This window comes from Myotis myotis, unplaced genomic scaffold, assembly GCF_014108235.1.
Source record: "Myotis myotis isolate mMyoMyo1 unplaced genomic scaffold, mMyoMyo1.p scaffold_m19_p_13, whole genome shotgun sequence".
In the NCBI taxonomy this organism is placed as follows: domain Eukaryota; kingdom Metazoa; phylum Chordata; class Mammalia; order Chiroptera; family Vespertilionidae; genus Myotis; species Myotis myotis.
Window position 1 is genome coordinate 58,382,568 of NW_023416317.1, and position 25,957 is coordinate 58,408,524.

General features: G+C 65.0%; 1 protein-coding gene across 5 annotated transcripts; it reads right to left on the bottom strand.

Moving 5' to 3' along the window:
• Window positions 1-1,954: 1,954 nt before the first annotated feature.
• On the bottom strand, window positions 1,955-25,957 carry PTH1R (parathyroid hormone 1 receptor). 5 transcript variants are annotated; one of them, XM_036333773.1, is made up of 16 exons: window positions 25,848-25,906; window positions 23,910-23,966; window positions 21,711-21,833; window positions 11,230-11,332; window positions 9,182-9,310; window positions 7,529-7,639; window positions 7,304-7,422; window positions 7,116-7,210; window positions 6,726-6,930; window positions 6,358-6,511; window positions 4,867-4,927; window positions 4,501-4,567; window positions 4,154-4,248; window positions 3,415-3,556; window positions 3,290-3,331; window positions 1,960-2,826 (listed from the first exon to the last, which is right to left on the bottom strand). In XM_036333773.1, the coding sequence occupies exons 3-16, from the start codon at window positions 21,780-21,782 to the stop codon at window positions 2,449-2,451; spliced, it is 1,773 nt and encodes a 590-aa protein (XP_036189666.1). In that variant the 5' UTR covers window positions 21,783-21,833; window positions 23,910-23,966; window positions 25,848-25,906; the 3' UTR covers window positions 1,960-2,448. The 5 variants fall into 5 exon arrangements, with proteins under 5 accessions (XP_036189669.1, XP_036189670.1, XP_036189668.1 ...); XM_036333774.1 differs by having other exon boundaries at window positions 25,833-25,848; XM_036333776.1 differs by lacking the exon at window positions 21,711-21,833 and having other exon boundaries at window positions 1,955-2,826; window positions 25,848-25,957.

The window sequence follows — 25,957 nt, forward strand, 5'->3', positions numbered from 1 at the left end:
TCCCCTTTGAACTTCAGAGAACTCGGTCCCCTTCCTCTGCCTGCCCCTCCCATGACCCCAGGCAAGGACTGAAGTTGTGGAGCGTCACACCTGCCCCCTCTGGTGGGCCCAGCTCCGCCTTCGTCGAGAACAGCGGTTGCCAACTTTTTGGACCTCACAGACCACCATGTCCGCGGACCACTGGTTGGCGACCGCTGGTGTAGAAGGCATTGCAGGCTGGAGATGGGCACAGCCGTCCCTTCGATGACCCTGGACTCCCCCAGACCCCACTCTGCGTGGGAGCTGTGGGATCACCCAGCCGCCCCTGCAGCCTGGCCTGTGCTCCAGGCCCCCCAGGAGGGGGCATCCTTCTAGGGGTCTTCAGAGGCCCTCTCACAGGTGGGAGCTGGAGACCATCTTCCTGGCCCAACTTGGAGTCCAGGGTAGCCCACAAGGTGCCTGGACACTGAGGCCGAGGCGGCTGGGGTCGGGGTCCTGGGCTCCCTCCTCCTGGCTGCCGCCTCGCTGGTGTTTACATGTTCCCTGCGGCTTGGCCGGGCCGCGAGGCCGTGACGGGAGAAGTGACCACCTGGCTCCAGCCCCTGCTCAAGGCAAACAGGGTCCTGACTGCCCGCCAGGCCCACTGGGAGCCCCCTCTGCCAGCACCTGGATGGCCCGGGTGAGGCTTGGGCCCTGGTGGGGCGGCCAGCCATGGCCCAGGAGGTCCTGCCCCAGGGGCCTGGATGCGGTAAGAGTTCCTGCCCTGGCATCCAGTGCCGGGGAGGGGGGGGGGGGATGCCCAGCCTGAGGGGCAGGCCTGGGTACAAATAGCCTGAGGAGGGAGGGCTGGCCTTCACCTGGAGGCGCCTGCTTGGATCTGGAAGCCTGGCCTGGGGACCCTGGCCGAGTGGGCGCCCAGCGTGGCCTGGGCACTTAGCCCAGAGGAGAAGCAGCCCTCTGGGGTCCATCCGCAGGGAAGTGCGCACAGCCCTGCGTGGGGTGGAGAGCCCCCAGGGGGGCGAGGCTGAACCCTGCGCCAGAGGGAATCCAGTCTGAGAGGAGGGTTCACTCAGTCCCGGCACCTGTCCTGGGGGCCCGGTCAGCATGTGCAGGGTGAGGGGGCTCACGACTGGACTTCAGAGGCCTCCAGACGGTCTGGGCCCAGCCGCTCGGGCCCCATGACTGCCTGTGGGGTGGGTGGACGAGTTGCCTGAAAGACCCAGTGGTCTGAGCTGGGGAGGGCCTTCAGACGCCCCTGGGGGGCTTGGGGTCTCACTGGGGGTCCTCCCTCACAGTACCCCCCACCCCATCACCATCTCCCGCCTGGCTACCTGCCTGCCCTGCCCCTGGGGCCCCCTCTGCCTCCATGTTACAGCGGGGACTCTGTTGCTCTCCCACAGGCAGCCCTGCTGTTCAGGGGCCCTCGGGCCCTGGCCTGTGCCCCTCACCATCCCAAGCAGGTCACCACGGGGATCCTCAGGCCTCTGGACAGTTGTCTGCCCTGCCTGCCATCTGGAAGGTCAGGCGGGCGGGGCCTGGGCTGCTGGGTGCCATGCCACCTCCGGGGTCCTGGCCTCGTGACCCTCGCCCAGCCTTCGATGAGGGGTGGCTGTTGGAGTTGGGGAGCACTTCCCGGATGCTAAGTCTCTAGAGGAGAACACGGCCTGAGCTGAGAGGAGGGAAGGGCCGGCCAGAGCTCAGGACTGTGGTCGGGTCGAGGGCCTCTGCCATTCTAGGTGTTGGGTGGGATGCTCAGTGACCGAGTGCAGAATCCCATGGGCCAGCCCTCTGGCTCCCACAGCCCTGAGCCAGAGCAGGACCCCAGCCGACTTCCCCCGGTGCCCGGGCACTACGCCTGCACCCGTTGCATCCCTAGTCTCAGATCCGGGCTGGGGTGGTGGTCACGTGGGGGCTCCCTGAGTGTCCCAGCCCCCAGGGGCCACAGCATGGCCATGAGATAGGCAGGAGGGGCCTCGGGCTTGGGGTGGGGAGGTGGCCAGGGACCCGAAGGATCTGAGGTTGGCCCTGGGTGGACAGTGACTTGGGGCTGGTGGGCGGCTGCTAGGGGAGCCTGGCCAAAGGAAGCCTGGATGGGGAGTGCTGAGGGGCCAGCTGGTGGCAGGGAAAGGCTGGGGCCCACTCCTGCAGGGCCCACTGGTCAGCGTGTGGCACCAAGGGACCCTGAGCTGCCCCAGGCCCTCCTGCTGGACAGTGCCCTGACCCTGGGCCCAGGGCCTGGCCCACATCGCAAGACCCCTCCTGAGGTGAGACTCCAGAACCCCGCGGCTCCCAGACCCTCCCCCCTGGAGTGACGCGAGGCCCCAGCTCAGACCATAGCAGGAAGCTTCCTTTTCCTTTTTTCTTTTGTTTTGTCCTCCCAGCCCAGTCATGAGTGGGCCACCACCGACCATCCGTCTCTTGGTCCGTCTGTCCGCCCTTATGTCCATAGGTCCAACCCTTGGTCCCCAGTCACATGACTGTCTCCCACTCCTCCTGCAACAAGGCCGGTGGCCGCTCGGGCGCAGAGGCCTCCTCGTCCAGCCCCGAGCAGGAGCCGTTGAGGAAGCTGGCGTCCTTGGACGCAGCCGCGGCTGGCGGTGAGGTCTGGAGGGCCGGGGGCCCCGGCTTGGTGTGACCAGGCAGCTGTGGGTGGCCGTTGGTGGTGGCAGCAGGCAGCAGGCGGGGGCTGAGGGGCAGGCCGAGTCCCGCGCGGGAGCCGATGTTGGTCACGCTTGTGTGAGACACCATCGGGCCGTAGCTGTAGCTGCTGCTCCCGCTGCGTGCCTTGCGCTTGAAATCCAGGGCCAGCGTCCAGCGGCTCCATGACTTCTTGATCTCAGCCTGGACCTGGGTGGCAGGAGGAGGTGGACCTCAGGAGTGCCCCTGACCCCTCTGCCACCCGTCACCCCAAGCCTAGCAGTGCCCCCACCCCGGCCCCTACAGCACAGCCCTGGAGGGAGGTGGGTAAATTCCAAATTCCCGGAAAATTCCAAGGCCCCGGCCTCGGTGTTAGGCTGCAGGCAGCTGACACACCCAGAACCTCTGCGGTTCAGATGTCCCTGACTCAGGGTGGCTGAGTCGCTCAATCCGGATGACAGAGAATTCAGCCCTGGGGTTGGGAAGACACTGGGCGACCCCAGAGATGGGTGAGCCCACAACTCCTAGCACATCCTGAGCCTGACCATCTGGAAAGATCTCTCTGCCTCCAGGACAGAGAGAAGAACCGGGCAGGAGTACGGGAGGAGCAGGGCTCGGGAGCCCTGGCGCCTCTGCGTCCTCCCTGCCGCGCCTGCCGCTGCCCACCACTTACCTCGCCGTTGCAGAAACAGTATATGATGGCGACAAAAAATCCCTGTGGGGAGGAGAGAGGCGTGGAAGCTGGGGTCAGCCCAGTCGTGGGGAGCAGGCAGCCCGCCCACCGGGCCAGCCCCTCACCTGGAAGGAGTTGAAGAGCATTTCATAGTGCATCTGGACGTGCCAGAGCGTCCCTGAGACCTCGGTGTAGGGCATGGCTATGAAGACGATGTAGTGGACGCCGAAGAGCGGCATGAGCACCAGTGTGGACTTGAGCAGCTTCCTGGGCCAGCAGGGCAGCGGGTCAGGGCCACGCCACGCCCCCAACGGGCACTCTGCCCCTCGCCCCCACCCGCCGGCCCCGGGCTCCGGAAGCCACCACGGGGCCTGAGGCTCTGGCCACCAGTGGAGGACAAGCTAGTTCGTGGGCAGAGTGTTCCTGGAGTGGAACTGTCGTCCCGCCTCGGGCCCTGGCACCTGCTGGTCCCTCTGCTGGCACTCACCACGCCCCGGCCCCTGCCCAGCCTCACCTCGCGATCCCAGGACCCACTCCTCAGGTGTCGGCACCTCCTTGAGCCGCCACTGCCCACCTGTACCTCGGGCTGCCCGGGACCAGCTCTCTGAGGGGAGGACTGGGTTTGTCCCGCCCTTGCAACCCCAGCTCCAGTGCAGGCCTGGCACGGAGTGGCCCAGGTTGGCTTTGGGGGCCTCGGAGGCCAGGAGAGAGCCCATCACTTCTGGGCGGGGCCAACCAGGGAGTTGGGAGTCGGGTCCTTCCCCTGAAACAGGCTCATTCGTGGAGCCTCAGTCTTGGCTTTGGTATGTGGTGCCTGGATGTTGACCTCTGACCTCTGAGGAGCCTGGCATGGTGGGTGCTCACCGGTACTGCTGCCGCGTGTCGCACCGGCCGGCATTGGTCTCCCGCAGCTTGGTGGCCAGCACCCGGACGATGTTGATGAAGAGAATGAAGTTGAGCTGTGGAGTGAGGGGGGCTGAGTCTCCATGCCCTCCTAGCAGGGCGGGGGCAAGGAGTGGGGGGGGGGGAGAGGGCACCCATGGCCCTGCCCAGGCCCTGCTCTGCCACAGCATCTCCAGGGGCTCCATGGGGCCTCGGCTTCCCCATTAGGACCGAGGGCCGGGATGGAGATCAGCTGTTTTCAGGCCTTGTGGCTGTGACCTTGGGGTCCAAGATGGCTCCGACCCAGCCCTGGGGCCACCCCTGCTCACCACAATGGAGGCCAGGATGGGCACCTGGATGATCCACTTCTTGTTCCCGGAGCTCAAGTCCCAGCACCTGCGGGAGGTTGAGGCGTCAGCCCCCACCCCGTCCTGCTCCCACCCAGAGCCTGCCCACAGGCCCAGAGCTGGTCTACTCTGACATTAGCTGTTGGGGACACAGGTCAGGGTATGCGAGGTGTGGCCAGGCGTGAGGCCGACCTCAGAGACCGATTTTGAAGTAGCCTCTTGTGACCCTGAGCTGGGGCCACTTGGGGCCAGGGCACAGGAGGCCCCGTCATCCGCTTCACAGAGGAAAAGGGTACCAGGGGTGTTTCTGGCCTGTGTTACCCCAGCCTCTTCTCCGCCTGGACCTACCCCGTGTTGGCCAGGGTGGCTCTCACACCGACCCACACAGCCACGAAGATGGCAGGCACACCTGTGTGCAGAGAAGGGACAGCGTGTGAGGGCCTCAGATGCTATTCCAGGTTTCTTCTCAGCCCACTATGCCAGCCCCGTTCCCCTCGTCCCTGACCACCCCCAGCTTGCCCCCCCCCATTGTCCCTGAGCCCTCTCCCCAGGCACACAAGCTGCTTGGTGACAGACAGGCCCCGAGGCCCCATCCAGCCCTCTGCTCTCAACTCGATTCTGCACCCCCTACACACACAGCCCCCTGTGGGGCACACGGTGAAACCGTCAGAAACAGCCATGCCAGGCTGTTCCTCCTCCCTCTCCACAGGGCGCTGCTCTGGGGTGGGGGTGTCCTGGGGGGAGGGAGCCTATTACTGGGGGAACCTTGGTGTGCCCAGGCCAATGCCAGCTCAGATGGCCCCTGGCACCTCTGGGCGAGCTCTGCCTGGAAGGGAGCCCAAGTCCCCACCCTCCATCCCCTCACTTCAGTCTCGGCCTGAGACCTCTGGGAGGGGAGGGAGTGACCTGGGTTACGCTTCTCTGTGCCCCCCCCCCCCCCCCCCGCCACCCTGACACCCTCTAGGCCCAGAGCCTCCTTCAGTTCCTGGGACCAGGTCTAGGTCTTCCCCCGACCCCCCAACTTTGGGGCTGGCTGTGGGTGAGGTCAAGGTCAGAGTGTGTGCCAAGGAGCAGGAGGCTGTGGCTGTGGCTGTTGATCTGAGGGCCTCTGGGTGCTGAGCACTGAGAGGCTCCAGGACCAGACCTGCCCCTCTGCAGTCTGGCCAGCTGCCCAGAGCCCAGCCAGGCCTGGAGCTGCCAACAATAATGGACAATTATCAGCAACTGGATCCCAGAGCCCGAGGGGGGGGGGGGGGGGGGGGCAGGCCCAGCTGCCCATTCTGCCAGGGGGCTGTGCATGAAGCTGGGGGGTGGGGGGTGGGGGGGCGGGCCGTGCGGGCAGCTTCACACGGGATTGGCGTTCACAGTCAGGGTTCTTGGGGGGAGGGTCCCAGACCCCAAGTCCAGCTCCAGGCTGACCTCTGACCAGGGTCCCACTCTGATCCTGAGCTGGATCTTTTTGTTGTTAATCCTCCCCCGAGGGTATTTTCCATTGATTTTTAGAGAGAATGGAAGGGAGAGGGCGAGACAGAAGCATCAATGAGAGAGACACCTGGGTCGCGGAACCTGCAACCGAGCATGCCCTTGACTGGAATCGAACCCAGGATCCTTCAGTCCGAGGGCCGACACTACCCACTGAGCCAAACCGGCCAGGCCTGAGCTGAATCTTGACCCGAGAGTTCTCACTCCAACTCCGGGCTGAGCCCAGTCCAGTGAACCCCACCCAGCCAAGCTCTGCTCGCGGAGCCCGGGAGGGTGGACAGACTATGCTGTGTGGGTGCCTTAGCCTCGCGGTCCCCCCTGGACCATCCCACGCTGCCTGTGCCCTGCCCCGCGTACCCCAGCCGAAGACTGTGAAGCCCCACAGGTACTTCTTCTCGGAGAAGAAGGCCATGAAGATGAGGCTGTGCAGGTACAGCCCCTCCACCAGGATCCAGTAGTAGTTGGTGGCCAGGAAGTAGAGGAAGACGGTCACGGCCACCCGGCAGCCCGCCTAGGAGCCAGCGGTGTTAGCCAGAGGCGGCCCGCACCTGGGGGGGCGGGGGCTGGGGGGGGGGGGGTGAGCGGAGGGGCACAGGGCTGGAGGGGAGAGGGGAGAGGGGGCAAGCGGTGCTGGTCCAGGTCCCGTACCAGGGGCGGGCGGCAGGGGTGCAGGGCTGAGACCGGACAGGGCGTGGCTGAGGGCACGGGCTGCCGGGGCCACTCACGTAGTCCGCGGCGGTGGCGGCGGAGGCGGCGGGCAGCGGGGGCGCCTGGGCGATGGCGCGCAGCTCCTCCTCCGTGAGGCGCTGGGCCTCGTCCAGGGTGGCGTCCGAGTACAGCACCGTGTCCTTGACGAAGATGCTCATGGCGCGCAGCATGAAGGACAGGAACAGGTGCATGTGGATGTAGTTGCGTGTGCAGTGCAGCCGCCTGCGGGCGCGGGACGAGTGGGTCGGGACGCCCGGCGGGGGAGGGGTAGAGGCGGGGGAGGGGCGCGCTCCCCCACCGACCTAGGCCCCTCCCCCATCGCCCCGCCCATCTAGAGAATGCCCCGCCCACCAGATCCAGGCCCCTCCCCGCCATCGCCCCGCCCACCTACAGAAGGCCCCGCCCACCTGAAGTAGGCCAGGATGAGCACAGCCACGGTGAGGGAGGCCAGCGAGGCGGAGTAGCCCACGGTGTAGATCATGCCCAGGCGGTCAAACACCTCCTGTGCAGGGGGAGGCACCCGGGTGAGGGGCAGGGCTCGGGCAGGGTCACCCATGGTGCGGGTGGCCAGGTGAGGGAGGCGGAAGGCTCTCACCCGCTCACGAGTCTCATTGGTCAGGAACTTGGTGCATTCACTGTAGTTGGCCCACGTCCGGTTGTGCCCGGGCACCAGCTCCCAGCTGCCATTGCGGTCACAGCGACGGTAGGCATGGCCTGCGGGTCCGTGGGAGGGTCAGGGGGGCAGAGGGGTCTGCAGCCACTGAAGCCCTGAGCTGCGAGCCCTGGTGTCCCGAGGTCCCCCCTATCCCGGCCGCCTTACCTTTGTGATTGAAGTCGTAAATGTAGTCGGGACAGGGCACGGCCACCACCTCGCCCGGCGCCCCCAGCGGCCAGCACAGGATGTGGTCCCACTCAGGCAGGCAGGGGCGCCCTGTGCCCACAGACAGACAGACAAGTGGGGACACCCGTCAAGTCCATGGTGAGTGACCAGAGGGATGAATGCACCTGGGTCGCTGGCTCCCTCAGCGACAGTTGCACCCCAAGACTGGAGAACTCAGGCCTGGAGTGTTCTCGGGAGACTGTATTGAGCCCTTACTCCCTACGTGCCCTGCACCCACCTGGCCTCAGCTCTCACTAACGCCCCCCTCCCCGCCGCACAGGTGCTGGCACTGGCTAGGAGGCTGGCAGAGGCCAAGAGGGGCAGCGAGTTGCTCGGGCAGAGAGCCCAAGGCCCTGCCCCTCAAGTGCTCAGCCCTGGCCAGGCCTCTCTCTTCTCTCTGGTCTTGGTCTCACTTCCTGGAGCCCCTGGAGAAGGTCAAGGTTCTGGACGAACCCCCTCAGCTGAGAATGCTTCCTACACGACCGCCAGGACCGCGGACAGGAGGCAGGTTTCATGGCCAGTGCCCCCCGGGCTTCCACGGAGCAGCAGGCCTCCTGCAGGGGTCCCCTGGCTGCAGTGCAGTCTCTTCCCTGGGAAGTGGGCACGGACCACATCGGCCGTGCTCCCCCCACCATCCGAGGCCGCCCGAGCGCAGGTGTGCGACTCCAGCGAACACGGGGAGAGGCAATCCAGTGCTCACTGCGGATTCGGATGCCAGGCAGGTGACACGTCCACTGGGGCTCCAGGCTCACAGCAGAGATGCTGTGTGACCTCAGAGGGTCCCCAGTTTCTGAATCTCCCCCTTTCCACACCCCCCACTCCCTTCTTTCCCCTGCAGGGTTCCAACCCTGGGACTGTCCCGCCACCCTGGAAAGCTGCCTGGATGGTTGGCCCCACCCCGGGTGGTGAAAGGCCCTCTGTCCTGGGCACCATATTCCCAGCCCCGCCTGGCCAGGCCCACAATTCCCTCTGGTCCCTGGGGAGCCACAGGGTGACCACAGCCTCCCAGATGTGGCCCATCTGGAATCTGCTGCCCACCCAGCCGGTTCAAACCGGCTGCAGCCTGGGCTCTGCGTTTGTCTCTTCTTACGTCCCTGGGGACAATGCAGCGCTGCCCGCCCTTCCTCTCTCTTCTCCCTCCTCGTCCCACTGTCTCCCGCCCAGCCTCTGCTGCGTGCCCCTACGGCCCACCTCACTGTGTCTCGGTGCGTCCTCCTCTGATATACTGAGTCCCATCCCGGTTTGAACCTCCTGGTCCCCTTTCCGTCTCTCCCTGCCTCTTTATCTCTGTCTCTGGGTCCCTCCCAACCTCTCCCATGGAAGGGGCTGTAGTCTTGGATACCCCCAACCCTGGGGTGGTGGGGGGCAAATTCTCTGCCTGTACCTCCTGGGGGCTGAGCCCATCCAGCCTGCTTGCCTCTTCCCGCTGCCCCCTCAGCTCTGTCTCCTTCCAGCCCCTCCCCTGCTTTCCTGGGCGGGCGGGGGGGGGGGGGGCAGCCACCTTTGCCCCAGGGCCAGGAGCGTGAGCTCCGGGAGGGGATGGGGCGGTGGGGTGGGTAGTCTGAGCTGCCTCTGACGGATGCGTGGACGTACCTCGGCGCCTGCTGCCGTGGGGCGCCACTTTGTCCTCGGATTCAGGGTGGAGCTTCCCGGGTGCCTTCTCCTTCCTGGGCTTCCCCGTGGACGCGGATGCCCATCCTTTGTCCGATTCCATTATGTCGGCTGGAGAAAGGGGGCAGTTACAGCTGTCAGGTGCTTCAGCAGGGGACCCGGGCACCTCCTGCCCCAGACTCCCAGGCTGTACAATGGGGATCGTGCCCTGTCCTACCGACACCCCAGCTGCTGGGAGAGCTGAGATGACAGGTGAGGAAGTGCTTTACAAACTGTAAAGTGTTTGCCGGGTGCAGAATTAATCAAAGGGATGGCGACGTCAAAGAGGGTTCCCAGGGGAGCCAGCACCATGCGGAGTGGACCCACTAGAGGGGTGGGTGGTGAATGTGGGCAAGACGTGGGCACAGGTGGTGTCCTGGGACACAGTGAGCTGCAGCCCACGCAGGAGGCGAAGGCCCCACCAGGGGGCGCCTGGCGAAAGCTGACAGTAGTGATGTCCACAGAGGTTACAAGAGAAAAGGAGGCCGGGCCGAGCGCTGGACAGGTCAAGAGGCTGCTGGTGGGGATGAGAGCAAGAGCACACAGCTGTCAGGGCTGGGCAGACCGTCTACCTACGCTCCCCTGGCCTGGGACGCTCGAGTCAGGGGTTCACCGGGGACCCACAGGGACCCTGGAGACCATCGAAGGTGGGGCCTGGCCTTGCTCTCCACGGGAGATGCGTGAGGTCTCTGTTCCTCGCTACAAAGTCTCCCTTTTCTCCGACTCGCGTTCCTCAGGCTGCAGCCCAAGCCAGGCCCCTGGCCTTCCCTTGTTGGGTCGGCGGCCACAGTGGGAAGCTGAGTGCAGACACCTGGACTGGAATGGCTGTGCCGTGTGCCTGCCGGCACCCTTGAGCTTCCGCAGGGTTGGGGGAGGCAGGATGGGGTGAAGAGGGAAGACAGGACTGGATCGTGAACTGAGGGTGCAGGAGGTACAGCCACAACTAGGAAGAAGGCTGGGTTCAGGACGCAGGGCCAGGAAGAGCAAGTCCCCGATCTGATGGGCAGGGGCCAGGCGCCGCGGGTGGGAGTGATGAGGGGAGGGGCCCTGTGAGCCCGTGCGCTACACCGTGTCCTGTCGGGCCCGAGTGTGCCCAGCCTCCGCCCCGGCAGCCTCAGGCCAGCTCAGCGAGGAAGCTGCTCTGGTCAGCTGGTCAGTCTGGGCCTGGACTTTCTCCAGGCTGATGAGATTAGCCAGACGGATGTCAGAGGCCTGGACTGGCACTAATGAGGCCCATCTCCACTTCCAGGAAATGGACTCCAGACAGAAACCAGCCCCAGATGGGCAGGAGCTGAGAAGTCAGGTGAGCTCCCCCAACCCTCACCACGGCCGCGCTGTGCTGGCGGGAGGAGCCCGCCCGAGCCCAGGCCAGCACCCTCTCCTGGACAGTGACCCTGACAGACAGCCTCCCATGCTCCTCCATCCAGGCCCATGGACCCTCCATCCTCTTGACCCTGGACACTTGGGCCTTGCCCTCTGCCCAGGTGGCCTCCCTCAAGGACCTAACTCTCCTTCAGGACCCGCCTTGAATACGCTCCATCAGGAAGCAGCTATGGGGTCTAGCACCCTATCCATGTTCCTCACTCTGGGCGCCTCACGGGTGTCAGCAGCTTGGGGTGACTCGATGTTAGCTGTCTTCATACCATCGAAGCCCCCCTCTTCCTAGCGGTGGGTGCACCTCCTGCACCCCACTCATTTCTGAGCCTGTTGACTTTTTAATTTTATTTAAAAAAAATAGTCTTCATTGATTTTTAGAGGGGGGAGGAGAGGGGGCTAGAGAGAAAGAAACATCGATTGGCTGCCTCCTGCACACCCCATCCTGGGGATCGAGCTGCAACCCGGGCATGTGCCCGGACTTGCCTGAAACCCCCCCGCCCCCCGCTTTTGGTGGCCTGCCCCCCCCTTACCTGACCCACCCGCCCTGATGCCAGAGTTCTGCAGACTGGCTCCGCCCTCCCCCGGCCCCGCCCTCTCGGCCCCGCCCCGCCCACCTGGCCTGCGCAGGACTTCCTGGAGCCGCTCGTCGCACTGGGCCTGGGCTCGGTGCAGCAGGAAGATCTGCTCCTCTTTGGTGATGACGTCATCTGCATCCACCTACCAGGTCGAAGGTCAGAGTGCAGGCCAGGCGGCAGCAGGCCCCACAACCATCCCTGAGGGACCCCGCTTCCCAAGCCCTCACCCCAGAAAGTGGGAGATGGGCCTCACGTGGCTCCCACTGTACACGTGGGCAGCCACAGCTCCGAGGGGCACGGTGCATCGCCAGAGGAAAAAGGGGGCGGGGGTCCCCGTCTGCCCGCGAGTAACCCCGCCTGCTGCCGCCACTGAGAGTCTCTGTCTGGGCCGCGCCCCAGGGGGCATGAGAAATGGATGGAATGTCCCAGGACAGATCCTCACAGGCTCGGCCGCATTTGGGATCCTGAGTGGGATGGAGTGAGCACAGGGCGTGCTGAGCTCGGGGGAAGAGGCCCTGAGTGCCTTCTCGTCCTGTCCTCGCCCACGGGACTCTGGGAATCGCCAGCTTCCATCCTGACACTTTCCCCTGAATGGTGGGGGCCTCAGCCCTCCCACCGTGCACGCCCGCCCTCGAGGGAGCTGGGCGGCCTGGCTGGGCGGGAAGGGCCGGGTGCAGGCTGAGGGTGGGAGGGCTGGGTCCCCACATCCCCAGCCCCATGGCTTCTCGGGAAGCGGCCAGGTACCAGCAGGCCTCGCTCGTTCTGATAGCGCAGTCACAGCCGCTGCTGCTCTGCCCGCCTGCTCCCGCCCACCCTCGGAGGCTCACCAGCTGTTTTCAGGAAGGGAACAGGAGCATCTGGGGGCGCGGGTCTCACCCCCAGCCTCTGTTCCCCTGACTGAGGGCGGGAAAGGAGTCAGAGGGTGAAGGCAGCCCTGGCTGGGAGCTGCTCAGGGTGCCCCCCCCCCCCCCCGCCGCGAGGAGCCCGGCAGAGGTAGTGCAGCCCCTGAGACCCCGGGGCCAGGACATGTCCCTGGAGCCCGAGCCCGGCTGTGTCCCCTCAGGCTCCACAGGGCAGAGCTGGCCTCTTACATCCGCCACAGGCACCCCAAGGCCGGGCTGGGCCCCTCGGTCCGAGTGGGGCTTTGCAGGCCTGGGAACCAGCAGGAGGCCGGGAGGGAAGGGGCGAGAGGCTGGGGGTCAGGAGCTGGGCTGCGGGAGAAGTTAACTGACCCAGTCTCTTGGTGGCAGCAGCGAGGCTTCCAGGGCCAAGGAGTCCCTGTTGGCTCCGCAGGCCTCGGGCTCTGCTGGCCTCACTCAGCTGGGCCTTCGCGTGTGCGTGTGGCGTGTGCGTGTGCATGTGTGCATGTGCGTGTGGCGTGTGCGTGTGCATGTGTACCGCCTGTGTCCTCACATAGGGAGTGTCAGCGTGCCTATGTAGGACGTGAGCCCGAGTGTCTGTGAACATGCGTGTGTACACGTGCTCTGGGCAGAGGCTGGTTGTCAATGTCCGTGGATGTCCGTGCTTCCGTGTCTCGAGTCTGAGTTGGACACTGAGAGCCCAGCTGGACCCTGTGCCCAGGGTCCCCGGGAAAGCTGAGCAGCTTTCTGTGTCTTTGCTGCTGCCCCCCACCTGCCAGCTATGGGGTAAGGGGCTGTGGGGCATGGGCTGAGGGAGGGCACTCTGGCCTGCCCAATCCAGGGGCTCCAAGGCCAACTGGAAGTTCCCTTTGTGCCTCTGGCACTGGGGATCCAGGCTGCTATAGGTCTGACCCCTGTGGAACTGCCCACCCCCACCCCATCCTAGCACCCATTCGCGAACATTTATTGTTACAATTCATACTTCCATCAGTAGCCACCACCACCACCATCACCTTGGCCAACACCCACCACCCCCCCCCCCACCACCACCACCACTTTGACCAACACCCCAACACAACCACCACCACCATCACCACCACCACCACCTTGACCAACACCCCAACACATCCACCACCACCATCACCTTGGCCAACACCCCAACACCACCACCACCACCACCACCTTGACCAACACCCCAACACAACCACCACCATCACCACCACCACCACCTTGACCAACACCCCAACACAACCACCACCACCACCACCATCACCTTGACCAACACCCCAACACAACCACTACCACCACCACCACCACCACCTTGACCAACACCCCAACACAACCACCACCACCACCACCTTGACCAACACCCCAACACAACCACCACCACCACCACCATCACATTGACCAACACCCCAACACAACCACCACCACCACCGACTATCACCTTGACTAACACAACCGTCTACCACCATCACCACCATCACGGGCACTAACTGCCATTACTACCAGTATCACTACCACCAGTGCTATCAGCACCACCAGCACCACCACTGCCATTACCAATGTTGCCACCAGCCTCCTAGTCACTGTCAGCCCCCTTTGCCAGAGTCTTATCCTTACCCCTCACTACCCACCTCCCTTCCTACCCCCTTTCCTTCTGCCCACCTCCATCTCTCCAGACAGACAGACAGACAATGTACTGCATTCTCCCAGCTGCTGGGAGCTCCATGTGACTGGCTGCAGCGTCCACAGGACCCAAAGACGGGACCCCGGCCCTCCCCACAGACACCCGAGCCCACGGATACGGCTGAGGGTCAGGGCTGAGGCCTAGGCTAAAGGCGTCAGTCGTGGGTTGAAGAGTGCTGGTTTGGCAGGCAGACAGGTGTGCTCGCTGGGGGAGGGCTGGGCACTGGCCCTGCTGCTCTTGGCTGCACTCTCTCCACGGCCAGAGAAGGCACCCTCTTTGCTGGAGCCTCATTTTCACGGTGGATCTGGCATGCCCAGAGAGGGAAGGTGTGTGCTCCCAGCCCCCACAGCCTCCAAACTCCTTCATTCACCCACAGCGACAGCAGCCCCACCTCTGGCCTCCCTGTATGTGCGACCCATTTCTCTGTCATCCAGTCACGGCAGAACTGCCATTGTAGCCAGAGGGATTCAAGCCTGAATCAGGGCAGCACTTTCCTGAGGAGCCGAGGGCAGTGCCACGGAGTGGAGGAGGGCAGCCACACCAGGGCACTCCCACCTGCCAGGAGGGCAGCTCCCTTGCCAGGTACCTCCCCCCCGGCCCCCAGCACCCTCTCTGCACCAGGAGGCTCTGCCACCAGCACGGCGCTTGAATCTTGCCTCCACCACGGACAGGCTGTGAGTCTCTGGGAACGTGGCTTCATCCTTGTGCCTCAGTGTTCCACCTGGAAAACTGGGTGAGAGCTGTGTGAGGAGTGAATGAGGTACAGCAAGTCCTCACTGGACATCTTCGATCGGCCCTGAGGCTTTGAAGTTTAAGGGGAATGAAGCCCAACGTGCCAGTGTTCCCACAGGCTGACACACACAGAGCTAAGTGCCTGTGCAGCTCGTCAGCTTGTAGCCTGTGATTCGTTATTGGGGGACCTGCGCGTGGCGTGAAGGGCCGCAGGGCCCGGGCAGGGCTGGCCCCGGGGGACGCTGGCCACACTGCCTTACGGTCAGCAGCTATAGCACCACCTCATGGCTATGGGCCCCCGGCTGCCAGTGCCATGGCTGCCCCCAGCCGGGGCCCAGCCTGGCAGAGGTAGGTGTCTGAGTGCAGGAGTCACAGTGGGGGCGCTGGGAGGGGGCTCCAAGGATGGGGAAGGAGGCATGTCTCACAGGTTTGTGGGGTGCAAGGACCTCCCCTAACTCCTTGCATACCTGGGTCCACCCTGGACTCACACTAAGATTCCAGGTCACTGCTCTGAGAAGGCCTACCCGCTGGGGGTGATGAGAAACGCCAACAGCGGGTTCTCCCCCTGGCCTGCCTCCGGCTGCTGCTCCACCCTCACCCACCAGCCCTCCACCCGCTGAGTTGGGGGCGGAGGACTCAGACCCACATCATTTTGGGTCCAGGGAGCCTGTGGGTCTTGGCTTTCTGGGACAAAGACTGAGGACACAGGGTTGGGTCATGGTCGGGGGTCAGTCAGTCCATACCCACCACGGATGGGACCCCCACTCTGGTGTCAGGTGTCCCCAACCCCCTCCCCACATCCCTCCCATGTGTTAGCTTAGGGCCGTCTTCCCCTGACCTAACCTGGAGGGCTGGGCGCCCACTTCCCCGTAGCACACGCTCCCACGGTCCACCCAACACAGAGCCTCCTGTGCGCCACGTGCGGCCGTGAACATGGGGGGTGGGTGATGCCCCGGCCTGAGCCCTGAGCTGGGGGAGAGGCAGAGGCAGCCTGGGAGCACTGGGTTGGGGTGCGCGGGGCTCTGGGCGGGGCAGCTGGGGGCTGGGAGCCTGTATGTTATTTACAAACATAGGAGCTGCCCTCCCGTCCGGCAGACAGCAGTGTGGTCAGGAGGCCCGGGCGTGTTTCTCATTTCCTGAGTCCAGGAGCCCAGAGGAAGGGAAACCGGCTGCTACTGCCCCTCCCGCTGGGAGCCAGCAGCTCCCCGAGCCCACTCCCAAGCCACCCCACGCGGATGGTGTCAGGGCTGGGGCGGCAGTGACGGTGGCAGTGGGGCTGTGGGGTGGCAGTGGGGTTGTGGGGTGGCAGTGGGGCAGTGGGGGCCGTGGGGTGGCAGTGGGGTTGTGGGGGCCGTGGGGTGGCAGTGGGACAGTGGGGGCCGTGGGGTGGCAGTGGGGCAGTGGGGGCCGTGGGGTGGCAGTGGGGTTGTGGGGGCCGTGGGGTGGCAGTGGGGCAGTGGGGGCCGTGGGGTGGCAGTGGGGCAGTGGGGGCCGTGGGGTGGCAGTGGGGTTGTGGGGGCCGTGGGGTGGCAGTGGGGCAGTGGGGGCCGTGGGGTGGCAGTGGGGTTGTGGGGTGGCAGTGGGGGCCGTGGGGGGGGCAGTTGGGCAGTGGGGGCCGTGGGGGGGCAGTGACAAGGCTGGGGACGGATGGAGGTGTGATGGTGGCCGTGGTGGTGGAGAGCCAGCTCCAGCCACTGACCAAATGAGAGCCACTCCTCTCAGGGCCTCTCCCAGCTGCCAAATTCCACACATTTGCTGCCTGTGGTCCCAGACAGGCCTCCTCCTCGGGAAAACTATGGAGGAGACACAAGGATCCTTCTTCGCGGCTGACACCTCTGCCTCTGGGGAAGGTGTTAGCCTCGGGGTGCCCTCTGGGGTCGTCGCATCCGTCCCTCCGTCCCTCCCCCGGGTCCAGCCTGGTCCCCGGGGAAGGCTGCTGGCTTTGTGCTCCCCTCTGGAGGGAGCAGACCCTGGTGGTCGTCCCTGGACCTGACCGGTCTCCCCCGCCCCCCAGGTGTCCCCTCCCTGCTGGCACCAGCCATGGCCCCAGGACGTTAGCCAACGTCCTTCACCTTCCACCACATCCCGTCTTACAAAGGGGGACACGGAGGCTGAGCGTCCCGCTAACAAGCAGAGGCCGGGACTGGAGCGGAGGTCTGCTGGGATGAGCTGCAGCCATGGAGGCGGGGGGGGGGGGGGGGGGGGGGAGCCACCTGGTCCCCTCTCAGCACCAGCTCTCCTCAGTCCCTCTGCACCCCATCTTTCCCTGCGGAGAAAGCGCCCCTTTGCAGAGCGCCTGAGGCAGCCTCCACAGAGTTCAGGGCCGGAGGCAGGCGCACAGGTGAGCAGATGCCCATGGTGGTGGGTGTGCGCGCAGCTCTAACTGCCGAGGACACTTGTGCCTCCAGGCACACCAGGAGGAGAAACCTTGGTGGACGGGACCTCCCGGCCGCCTGCACCTCTTCTCCGGGTTGCACTCCTGGGACCTGCGCTGGCCCCTCCATGTCTCTCGTGCCTGCTGGCTGGGGCTCTCCCACCCCTTGCTGCCCTCAGTCTGTCCGGCCCGAGCCGGCCGGGACGGACTCCCTGCAGGACACTCCTGCGTGTGGACTGCCCCCTCCCACCAGGCCTTCCTGAACAAGCCGCCTGTGTTCATGGCTGGGAGGGGGTAGGGGAGGCACTGTGGTGCTGCCTCTCCTCCCGGCCAGCGTGGACGTCTTCGGGCCACAGTGGGACGGAGCCCGGGAGGGTGGACTCAATTGGTGGCGAGGACAGGGTGGGTCCTCACCGGCGGCCTCCGCCTGGGCTGGAGGACCGGCCAGAGCTGCCTGGTCGGCAGAATAGGTCCCACCAGGTCCCCCCTCCGCACAAGGCTGGCCCCGGAGTGGGGGCTCGTCAGGGCTGAGGTTGCACCCTCTCCCAGTCGCACTCTACAGTATCCTGCCGACAATTTAAGGGGCCGGCACCTCCCCGCCATCGAGCTTTTTTGCTTTTTTTTTCCTGGGGACTCCCTCTCTCTGGCCTTCCTGATGTGGTGGCTGGACCAGGGAGTGTCCCCAGAAGGCCCACGACAGGAATCCGGGGGAGGCTGCTCCATGCCTCATTAAAACATTCCGAAGAAAAGCCAAGCTCCGCGGGCTCGCCCCCTCCTCCTGCTCTGTCCACAGGCAGTGCCCAGAGCTGGGGTGGGGGCGGGGCTGGGTGTTTGAAGGGCAGGTGATGTAAAAAGCTTCAACAAGGCAATGCGTAAAAGGCAAACAACCCAGACAACCCAGGAGAAAGATGGGCTGTGGCTCTGGCAGGCCCTGGGCGGGGGGGGGGGGGGGGGGGGGGGGGCACACTTTCTGACCCGAGGGCAACATGGGTTCTTAAGCTGGACCGGAGGCCGGAACAAAAGCCTGGATGGAGCGTGTGTGTGAACTAACATAAATTCAAAGCAAACATCATCACATAGAAGGGTACGGTCTTTTTTTTTTAGTTTTATTCGTTTCAAACGGGCCGGATCCGGCCCGCGGGCCATAGTTTGCCCACGGCTGCTCTAGAAGATGGACCATAAACTAACGGCAAGTCCGAACGCTCACTAGCGACTGACAAATTAAAATGACACGAGGTCACTTTTCACCTCTCAGAACGGCAAAGGCGAGGGGGAGAATCCTCAGTCTTATGAGTCGGTGTAGGAGAGACCCGCCTGCTCCCTCCCGGGGGGGGGGGGGGGGGGGCGGCTGTAGAGGGCAGTTTGGCCTCGTCTGTGAAAACTGAAAGTGTGCATGTCCACAGACCCAGCAATGACAGAATCTAGAAACATCCCCCGGGGACGGTCACACGGGGACAGAGCCGGCATCTCAAGGAGCTTCTCTGCCACAGTCAGGATCACACACACACACACATACACGCACGCACACACTCACGCACACTAGTACACGCACGCACACGCATACGCGCGCACACATGCGCGCACACTATGCAGAAATGGTCTGATGTGCATTCCTGGGAACGGCATGGATCCACACTCTGGAACACGACGCAGCATTAAAACAAGATAGATTTACGTTCACGGACACGGAGGTTTCCAGGGCGCATCTTTAAGTGGAAAAAGGCTTGTGTCAGAAACCCTACCCGCCACCCGGTAACATTTATTTAAAAACAAGCAGAAAACAACAGAACACAACTGCCTACCGACTGGATAGGGACACTCAAGTGCCTTTGGAAACGCACAGAGAAAGGTCGGGAGCCCCCAGGCGGTTAAACACCATTTTCTCTAAAAGTGGGGGTGGGGCTCGGAGTAATCAGTGATGTTTGTCCAATCTGTAGTATTTGACTCTTATAAGGAAGGACATTTGCAAGTGTCGGTTATAAAATTAGAAATAAAAATTTAAAAAAGTAAAACAATATTTTATTTTTTAGAAAAAGGAAGCAAAAGAAAAGCCGAGTGGGCACGGGCTCCCTGCCGTGGAGGAAGCAGCTCAGGGCAGAGCCGAGGACCTGGGCTCAAACCCCACCTCCGTGCAGACTCCCTGTGGGCGCCTCAGGCCCTTTCGCATAAAATGGTGGGTGAGTGGACGCGTGAGAAAACGATCACGATCGAGACGGGTTCTAGCTCAGAATCTGGGGAGCTTAGTTCCTTCTTGTGCCTGGAAGTGAGCCCTGTGGCCGAGCTGCCCCTGGAGCAGGCTGGGAAGGGGCCCCCCTATCCTCGCCCCCCCCCCAGTCCTTCTGGAGTCTGACTCTGAGGTCATGTCTCCACACGTAAGGCCAGTCCCCTCCAATGACCTTCCGCCTCCCTCCTGCAGGTTCTCCTTCACTTGTCCTTAGGATGGAGCACCCCAAGGCTAAGACCACCCCTCTGCCCCCTCTTCACGATCTGTGGGCCCATCCCTCCCTCCACCTTCCCTGCGCCTGGCCCCAGCCTCACGGTCCCTCTTCCCTGTGCGCACAGGGTGGCCTGGCTGTCTGACCACAGGCAAATTTGCTCCCAGTGGATGCTTTCTAGGCCCCCAACCGTGAGATCCCTGGGGATGTGAGCTGGGTCCTGGGGCTGGCTGGGCAGGCAGCACACAGGCTGGGCACCAGCTCAGGCAGGTGGGCATGGTGGGTACCAGGGAAGATCTTGGTGGGAGAAGCCGTGCCTGGTTCAGGAGTGGGAGCTGGCAGACTGGCAGCCTCTCGCTGGCTCCCACTGAGACCAGGACCACAGGGCGTGAGTGACCCTCCAACCGTATCCCCTAGCCCTGAAGCCAGGAAGGGTCCAGGGCACTCCCGTCATTCGAGTCCAGCCACAGACGCCCCAACACCTCCCCGGTCCTACCCCAGCCTCGGGCCAGAGCTAAGCCAGGCGAACGATCTGCTCCATGGAGGGCCTGGGGGACCCGTTATCCTCTCCCCTACGGGCACAGCGCTGGCACGTGGTTGGCATGCAACCAGTAATGGCCATAATGGCTGTGTGGTTCAGGCCGTTACCAATGGGACAACAGCAGAGCCTTTACAAGAGGTTGTGGGAAAGATAAACCAGTTAACAGTGTCAGGCGCTCAGACTGTGTCTGGCAAGTAGCACTGCAGAGCACTTAGGAAACAGGAACACGCAACTGACAGACCTGGGGCCCCGTGTCCACAGACGCACACATGTGCAAGCACAACTCTGCTCCAGCAAGGCGTGTGCAGACCCACAGCTTCCCACAGGCGTGAGCGCACACACGGCTCAGACACTCACACACAGACCCAGAGAACGGCCATGCCCAGAGTCCCACAGATCCTGCTCCGACACAGGCAGACTCGCAAGACACCCAAGCCCTGTCCCTCCGAAATCACATGCACACGTATGTGCACACGACTGTGCCGGTGGCTCTGCCCCGGGAGCTGAGAGCCTGGGAAAGGGGAGGATGGGAAATGGCTCTGGGCCCTGGCATTCACCTGGGTTCACCTCTGAACCTCCGTTCCCGTCTACACTTTGGGAAGCTGGATTCGTGGGGCACGAGGCGCACTGAAGCCTGGAGCAGAGAGGAGAGCCTCAGAGGTTTCTGTCCTGCTGTCTTTGCACCGATGGGAAAGGGAGGTGTGAAGGGTAGCCCAGGGTCACGCAGGCACGGGGCAGAGCTGGGAGAATCCCAGAGCTACGGCCTTCCTTCCCCTTGGGGCTCTGCCTGGGTAGGAGCTGGTCCGGAGGAGGAGGCCGCCTGCCTGCCTGCCTGCCTTTCTAGAAGGCGAATGCCCTCACCTGGGAGATGGGCCGGGGAAGCAGGGCTTTGAGGGCAGACACAGGCAGACGCCTCCTCAGCCAGGGCCGGCCGGACGGGCTGGGCTGGGATCTGATGGACTTCCTAGAAAAGGCCCGCAGACCCACCCAGACGAGGGCACCGCTCCTCCGTGTCTCCAGCTCTGACCCCTCCAGTGTCCCCCTATTCTTCTCCCCTATTATTGGTCTGTCTACGCCTCCTGCTCTGGGGAGCTCTGGTCTGCACCCCCTTTCTCTCTCTCTCTCTCTCTCTCTCTCTCTCTCTCTCTCTCTCTCTTCCTCCTCATCTCCCATTCTTTCTCTTCTGGTCCCACTGGTCCCCTCTGGCCTTTGCTCTCAGGAGGGTACCGATGGGGTCCCCCATCTTCCCTGAGCGTTTCTCCTGTAGGAATGTTCTGTGAGCTCAGGGACTCCGTCCTCCCTCCACACCAACCATATGCGCCTCTCCAGGGAAAAGAGCTTCCACTCTGGGTAAAGCTGTGTGTGTGTGTGTGTGTGTGTGTGTGTGTGTGTGTGTGTGTATGTGTGCGCGCGCAGGGGACCCTGAGAGCTGCAGGGTCCCCTAAATCCTGCCCCCTGCCTGGGTGACTCTGACCTCAGCCCACAGCCCTGTCCTGGATTGCAAACAAAACGTGCAGAAAGCAGAGGCCCCAGAGCGAAGTCTGTGGACGCCACCTCAGGGCCAAAGCCCATCTCTGGCTGGTCACACTGTCATCTCTGTGGGAGACCAACCAGAGAGGTGGTGCTCACACCAGAGGAAGACAGGGGGTCCCCAACCAGACTTCCAGACCTGGGACCCGAAACCCAGCCTTCAGAAACAGGGAGACGTTAAGGAGGCGTTTGGAACCCAGAATTCAGACACTCCAGAGGCAGTAGGCACCGAGGACCCTGGTCAGAGGGGACCCCCATGCAAAGTTCAAAGGACTCGGGGAACCCAAGGCTCTGCACCCCGGATACCCCTCCTCCCCCAGGGGCCCCCGGGCGAGCCCGCAGCCCGGCAGGGACTTACCAGGGCGAACGCGGAGCCCAGCACCGGGCAGACGAGCAGCAGCGCCAGGCCGGGCGCGATCCGGGCCCCCATCGCCGCCGCCTAGGGCCCTGTCCCTCCGGGCAGCCGCCGCCGCCGCCGGCCCTGGGGTGAGGGGGACAGAGCCGGTGAGGCTGGCGGCCCCGCCCACGCCCGCGCCTAGGAGACCCCGGCGGCCCGGCGGCCCGAGGGCCCGGGACCCGACGCGGGGCCCATGCGCCGAGAGCGGCGAGCGAGCGAGGCGAGGGCGGAGGCAGAGGCAGCGGGGGCCGGCGGCGGGCGGGCGCCGAGCGCGGCGGAGCGGCCCGTCTGCCTCGCGGCGGAGAAATCACATCCATATGGCCGGGCCCCCCGCCCCCGGCCCGCCCCCCGCCCCCCGCCCCGCCTTTCCTTTTTTCCCCTTTTTTTCTTTTGGGGAACTGGGAGCTGCGGCTTCGCCCCACGCCCAGGGGGAGGGTCGGGGGAGGGGTCGGGGTCGCGGTCCGCGGGGGGCGCGCGCGCGGTTATTTTTAGCTCCGCGGCGCGCGCGGAGGGCGGGGGCGGGGGGCGCGTTTGGAGCCGCTCCACGCCGCTCCGGGCTGGTCCCAACTCTGCCGCGACCCCGAGACCTTCGGGGGTCGGGCCGCAGGCTCCCAGCGCCGCGACCCCCTCGGGTCCCCATCTCGTCGCCGGCCGCCTCCCGCACCCCTGCCCCGTCCCCGGCGGGAGCCCCGCCTGCGCCCGCGCCGCTGGAGCGCGCCTGCGGCCGGGACGCTCTGTCCGTCGGTCTGTCTGCAGCTCCCCCGGCCCCGGCCTCCGTCCTCCCCGCAGCCCAGCTCCCGCTGGGTCACTCCGGCTCCCTCCTCCCCTCCCCCTTCTCTCTGCGAAAACATTTGCAAGTTTCCAAAAAGCCCGGAGCGCAGAGGCTGGGCCGGCGGCTCGCGGGCTCCGAGGCGGCGCCGCGGGCTGACCCCGGAACAGACCAGCCGCCCTCCGGCCAGCCCCCCGCAGCCCCCCGGCCCCTCCCCTGGCGCCGGCCCAGACCCCAACTTACTCCGAGCGCGCCGCCGCGGCCCCCGCCCTGCCATGGATGTCGGGGGGCCCCCGACAGACTCCCCAGGACAGCGCCCCGTCCGCGGCCCCGGGGGGACTTCATGGAGCTCCGGGGTCTCCCTGGCCCGCCTGGCTTCCTGCGCCCCCCGCCCGGCCGCCGCCCGGAGCCGCCGCCCGCCGCGCGCGTCCCTCGCCTGGGCGGCCGCCGCTCCCCTCCCCCGCCGGGCGCCGCCTGGGCCTCTCGCCCCCGCCCCCTGGTCGCTCCGACGCGGCGTGTGCAGGGAGCGGGCCCCGCCGGGCATCCTCTCGAGGCCGCGCTCGGGGCGCACGGCGGCGGGTGGGCGTGTGGAGGGCATGGCCGGGGCTGTGTGCGCGTCGGGCCGGGGCTCGGCCCCGGGGGCACGGGCGTTACTTTTCTGCCCGCGGCCCGGGCATGCGTGGGCCCAGCCGCGGAGCAGGCCCCCTTCCCCAGAGGTGCCCGCACCCGCGCGGTTGGCTCGCGGGGTCCCACTCGGGATGCTCCGGGTCCCTGCGGAGGCTGCGCGGCTGCCCTCCCGCCCCGCCCCGCCCTCGCCGGGACCCCCAGACCCGCCTCGCCTCCGCCCGCGTCTCCGGCCTCGCGCCCCCCCCACCCCCCCCCCCCCCCCCCCCCCCCCCCGGGTCTCCCCGGTCGGGTCTCTGCAGCCTGGACCATCCAGGCGCCGGCCCTGTGTCCCCAGCTCCGCCCCTGACTCCACCCCGGGCGGCTGGAGGCCGCGGGGCCCGGGGCCCAGCCAGACCCCCACCCGCGGGTTCCGCCTCCTGCTCCCACGCGGTCACACCCGGAGCCGCTCTGGGAGGGCTGGGCCCCTTGGGACCCACCACTTAGGGGGAAAGAGGGCGGAGTCTTTGGGGTCTGGGGCGGGCAGGGCGGGGCTTAGGTGCTTTAGCCGACGCCTGGCCCACCAGGAGAGGGGGCCTGGGACCCCAAGTCCACGCCTCTCAGTACCAGTCTGGGAAGCTGAGGCGCAGGAGGGGCCTGGGGTTCCTGGACCCGAGGGCTTTGAGGATGGCTGGAGGAAGCTAATGTGACGCGGGGGGGGGGGGGGGGCGCCCTAGGAAACAGAATTCAGACCGACAGGCCCCCCTCCCCTCCGCTTGCCCACTCACCAGTTGTGTGTTCTGGGCACCACGACTCTCCGGCTGCCTGGGCCTCCGTTTCTTCATCTGTAAGCAAAGGGTGGACCAGTTGACTCAAAGGGCACTTTTAACTTTACTGTTTTAGTGCCTCTGAGGATGGGGTCCAGACTCATGGGCCCTGGGGTCTCCCCCAGACTCGGCTGCAGAAATGGAGCTCCCCAGAACCCCCATCTCTTCCCCCTCAATGTGAATGGGTCCCCAAGCCCGAGTCCTAAGGCCACAAATCCAGTTGTTCCAACCTTTCTGGCAGCCAACATGCCCACTTACCAGCTGCACCCACACCCTCCTGGCGCCCCACCGCCCTGAGTTCCTGGTCCTGGTGTTTGAGAGCTTCTCCCAGGTTCACTCCCCTGCCTTCCTTTGCAGTTTCCTGTGCAGGATGGTTCTCTGCCTGGCGTAAGGGACACCCCTTTGTCCCCGTGTCCCGTCTCCTCCACTGCTGGGGTGGGGCTCTGATTTGGGGCTGCTCCCTACGATGTGACCCCTCTGGTGACAGAGGCCCAGGTGCCCAGAGCACCTGTGGTTCTCCAGGGTTGCCTGTCCATGGTCTCAGCTGTGACTCTCTTTCTAAGCGATTCTATGCCAAGTCTGATGATCAGTGACCACTGACAACCCCCTCCCTTGGTGATGGTAAAACAACATTCACAGAGGGGTTGGGGGAGCTGGGAGGTCAACCTAAGGGCTGATGGGGGAGTCCTTCCTGGGTCTGATGGAAAGCTGGAGATGTGGAAACAGCATTTGCACGTGGAAGGAGCAGGGTAAGCCGTGGACAGGACTGCAAAGAGGGGTCTGCTGGGCTCTGGGCCCCTCACGGTGTTCCTGTAGTCATCATGCATGTGCCTCACCCCAGAGTCCCCTGCTGGACATTCCACCACAGTGGGTGGGGCCACTGGTCCCCTAACTCGCCCCCAGGCCTCTGGTTAAAGTGCCACCGTGAGGGTGGGTGGGTGTGTGTCACACATTAACTGGGAGAGTCAGCCTGCCCTTTGACAGGCAAGCCCCAGGGCCCAGGTCAGTTTCTGGTCAGTCTCCGGTCAGTTTCAATGGCATTTGACAGGCTGGTGGGGCAGGGAGGGGGGGTGGGTCCCTGTGGGGCTCCTCTCTCTGACTCCAGCCCGAGGCCTGGGAGGAGCAGCCACGGCCCCTGCACCTCAGAAGGGGAGCAGGGCCTGGTCTGTGCAGGGCCCTGGGGCCAGGTGAGCACCGGCCTCCACAGGGACAGGCAGAGGCTCCGGCTCCCCGCTGCAGCCCGACCTGGCTCTTCGGAGCACCCCCTGCCCCGGCCGGGCGGGGCCATGGCCCGCAGAGCCCAAGGCTCCATCCCCCAGCCCTCGCCCACATCATCCTCAACCCCAATCTCAACCCTGATCCCAGACTGACCTCTAACCCCCGGCTGACCTCTGACCCCAGCCGAGCCTGCACCGAAGCCTTAATCCTCAGGTTCCAGGCTCCTGGAAGCTTTTCAAGTCAAGGGCCAGCAGGGGAGGGGTGGCCAGGCTGCGAGGGAGCCCAGGTGCCACTTTTACAGCCATTTCGCTGCTCATAAACACCCCCTCCCCCCGCCCCCGACAGGCGAGTCACCGGAGGCCCCGCAGCAGCTGGTTGGCGCCCTGGCCTGCGCAGGAAGCCCGGGTTCTCACCTCGGGGAAGACTGAGGGCGGGAAGCTGGGGCACGGGGTCTGGAGGCTCTGTTGAAGGCAGGGAGCACTCCCAGGGCGATCTGGGGTGTGGGTGTCCAGTCCCTACTGACCACACAGTCACGGCCCCAGATTGTAGGAGCACCAGAGCCCAGATGACCCCACGCAGGCAGCAGGCCTTGTCTGCCCCAGGGCACTAGCCAGTGGGGTACCACGGCCTGGCCCCTCCCGGCTGCACTGGGGCCCCAGGACTTACCTGGATCCCACTCACCTGGAGCCCACAAAGCCTCCCAAGGAGCACCTGGAGCCACAGAGCAGGGTCAGTTTGGCCATGGGGAGGTCACGGGTAGCCCTGGGCAGCTTCTGTGGTTCGGGCCTAAG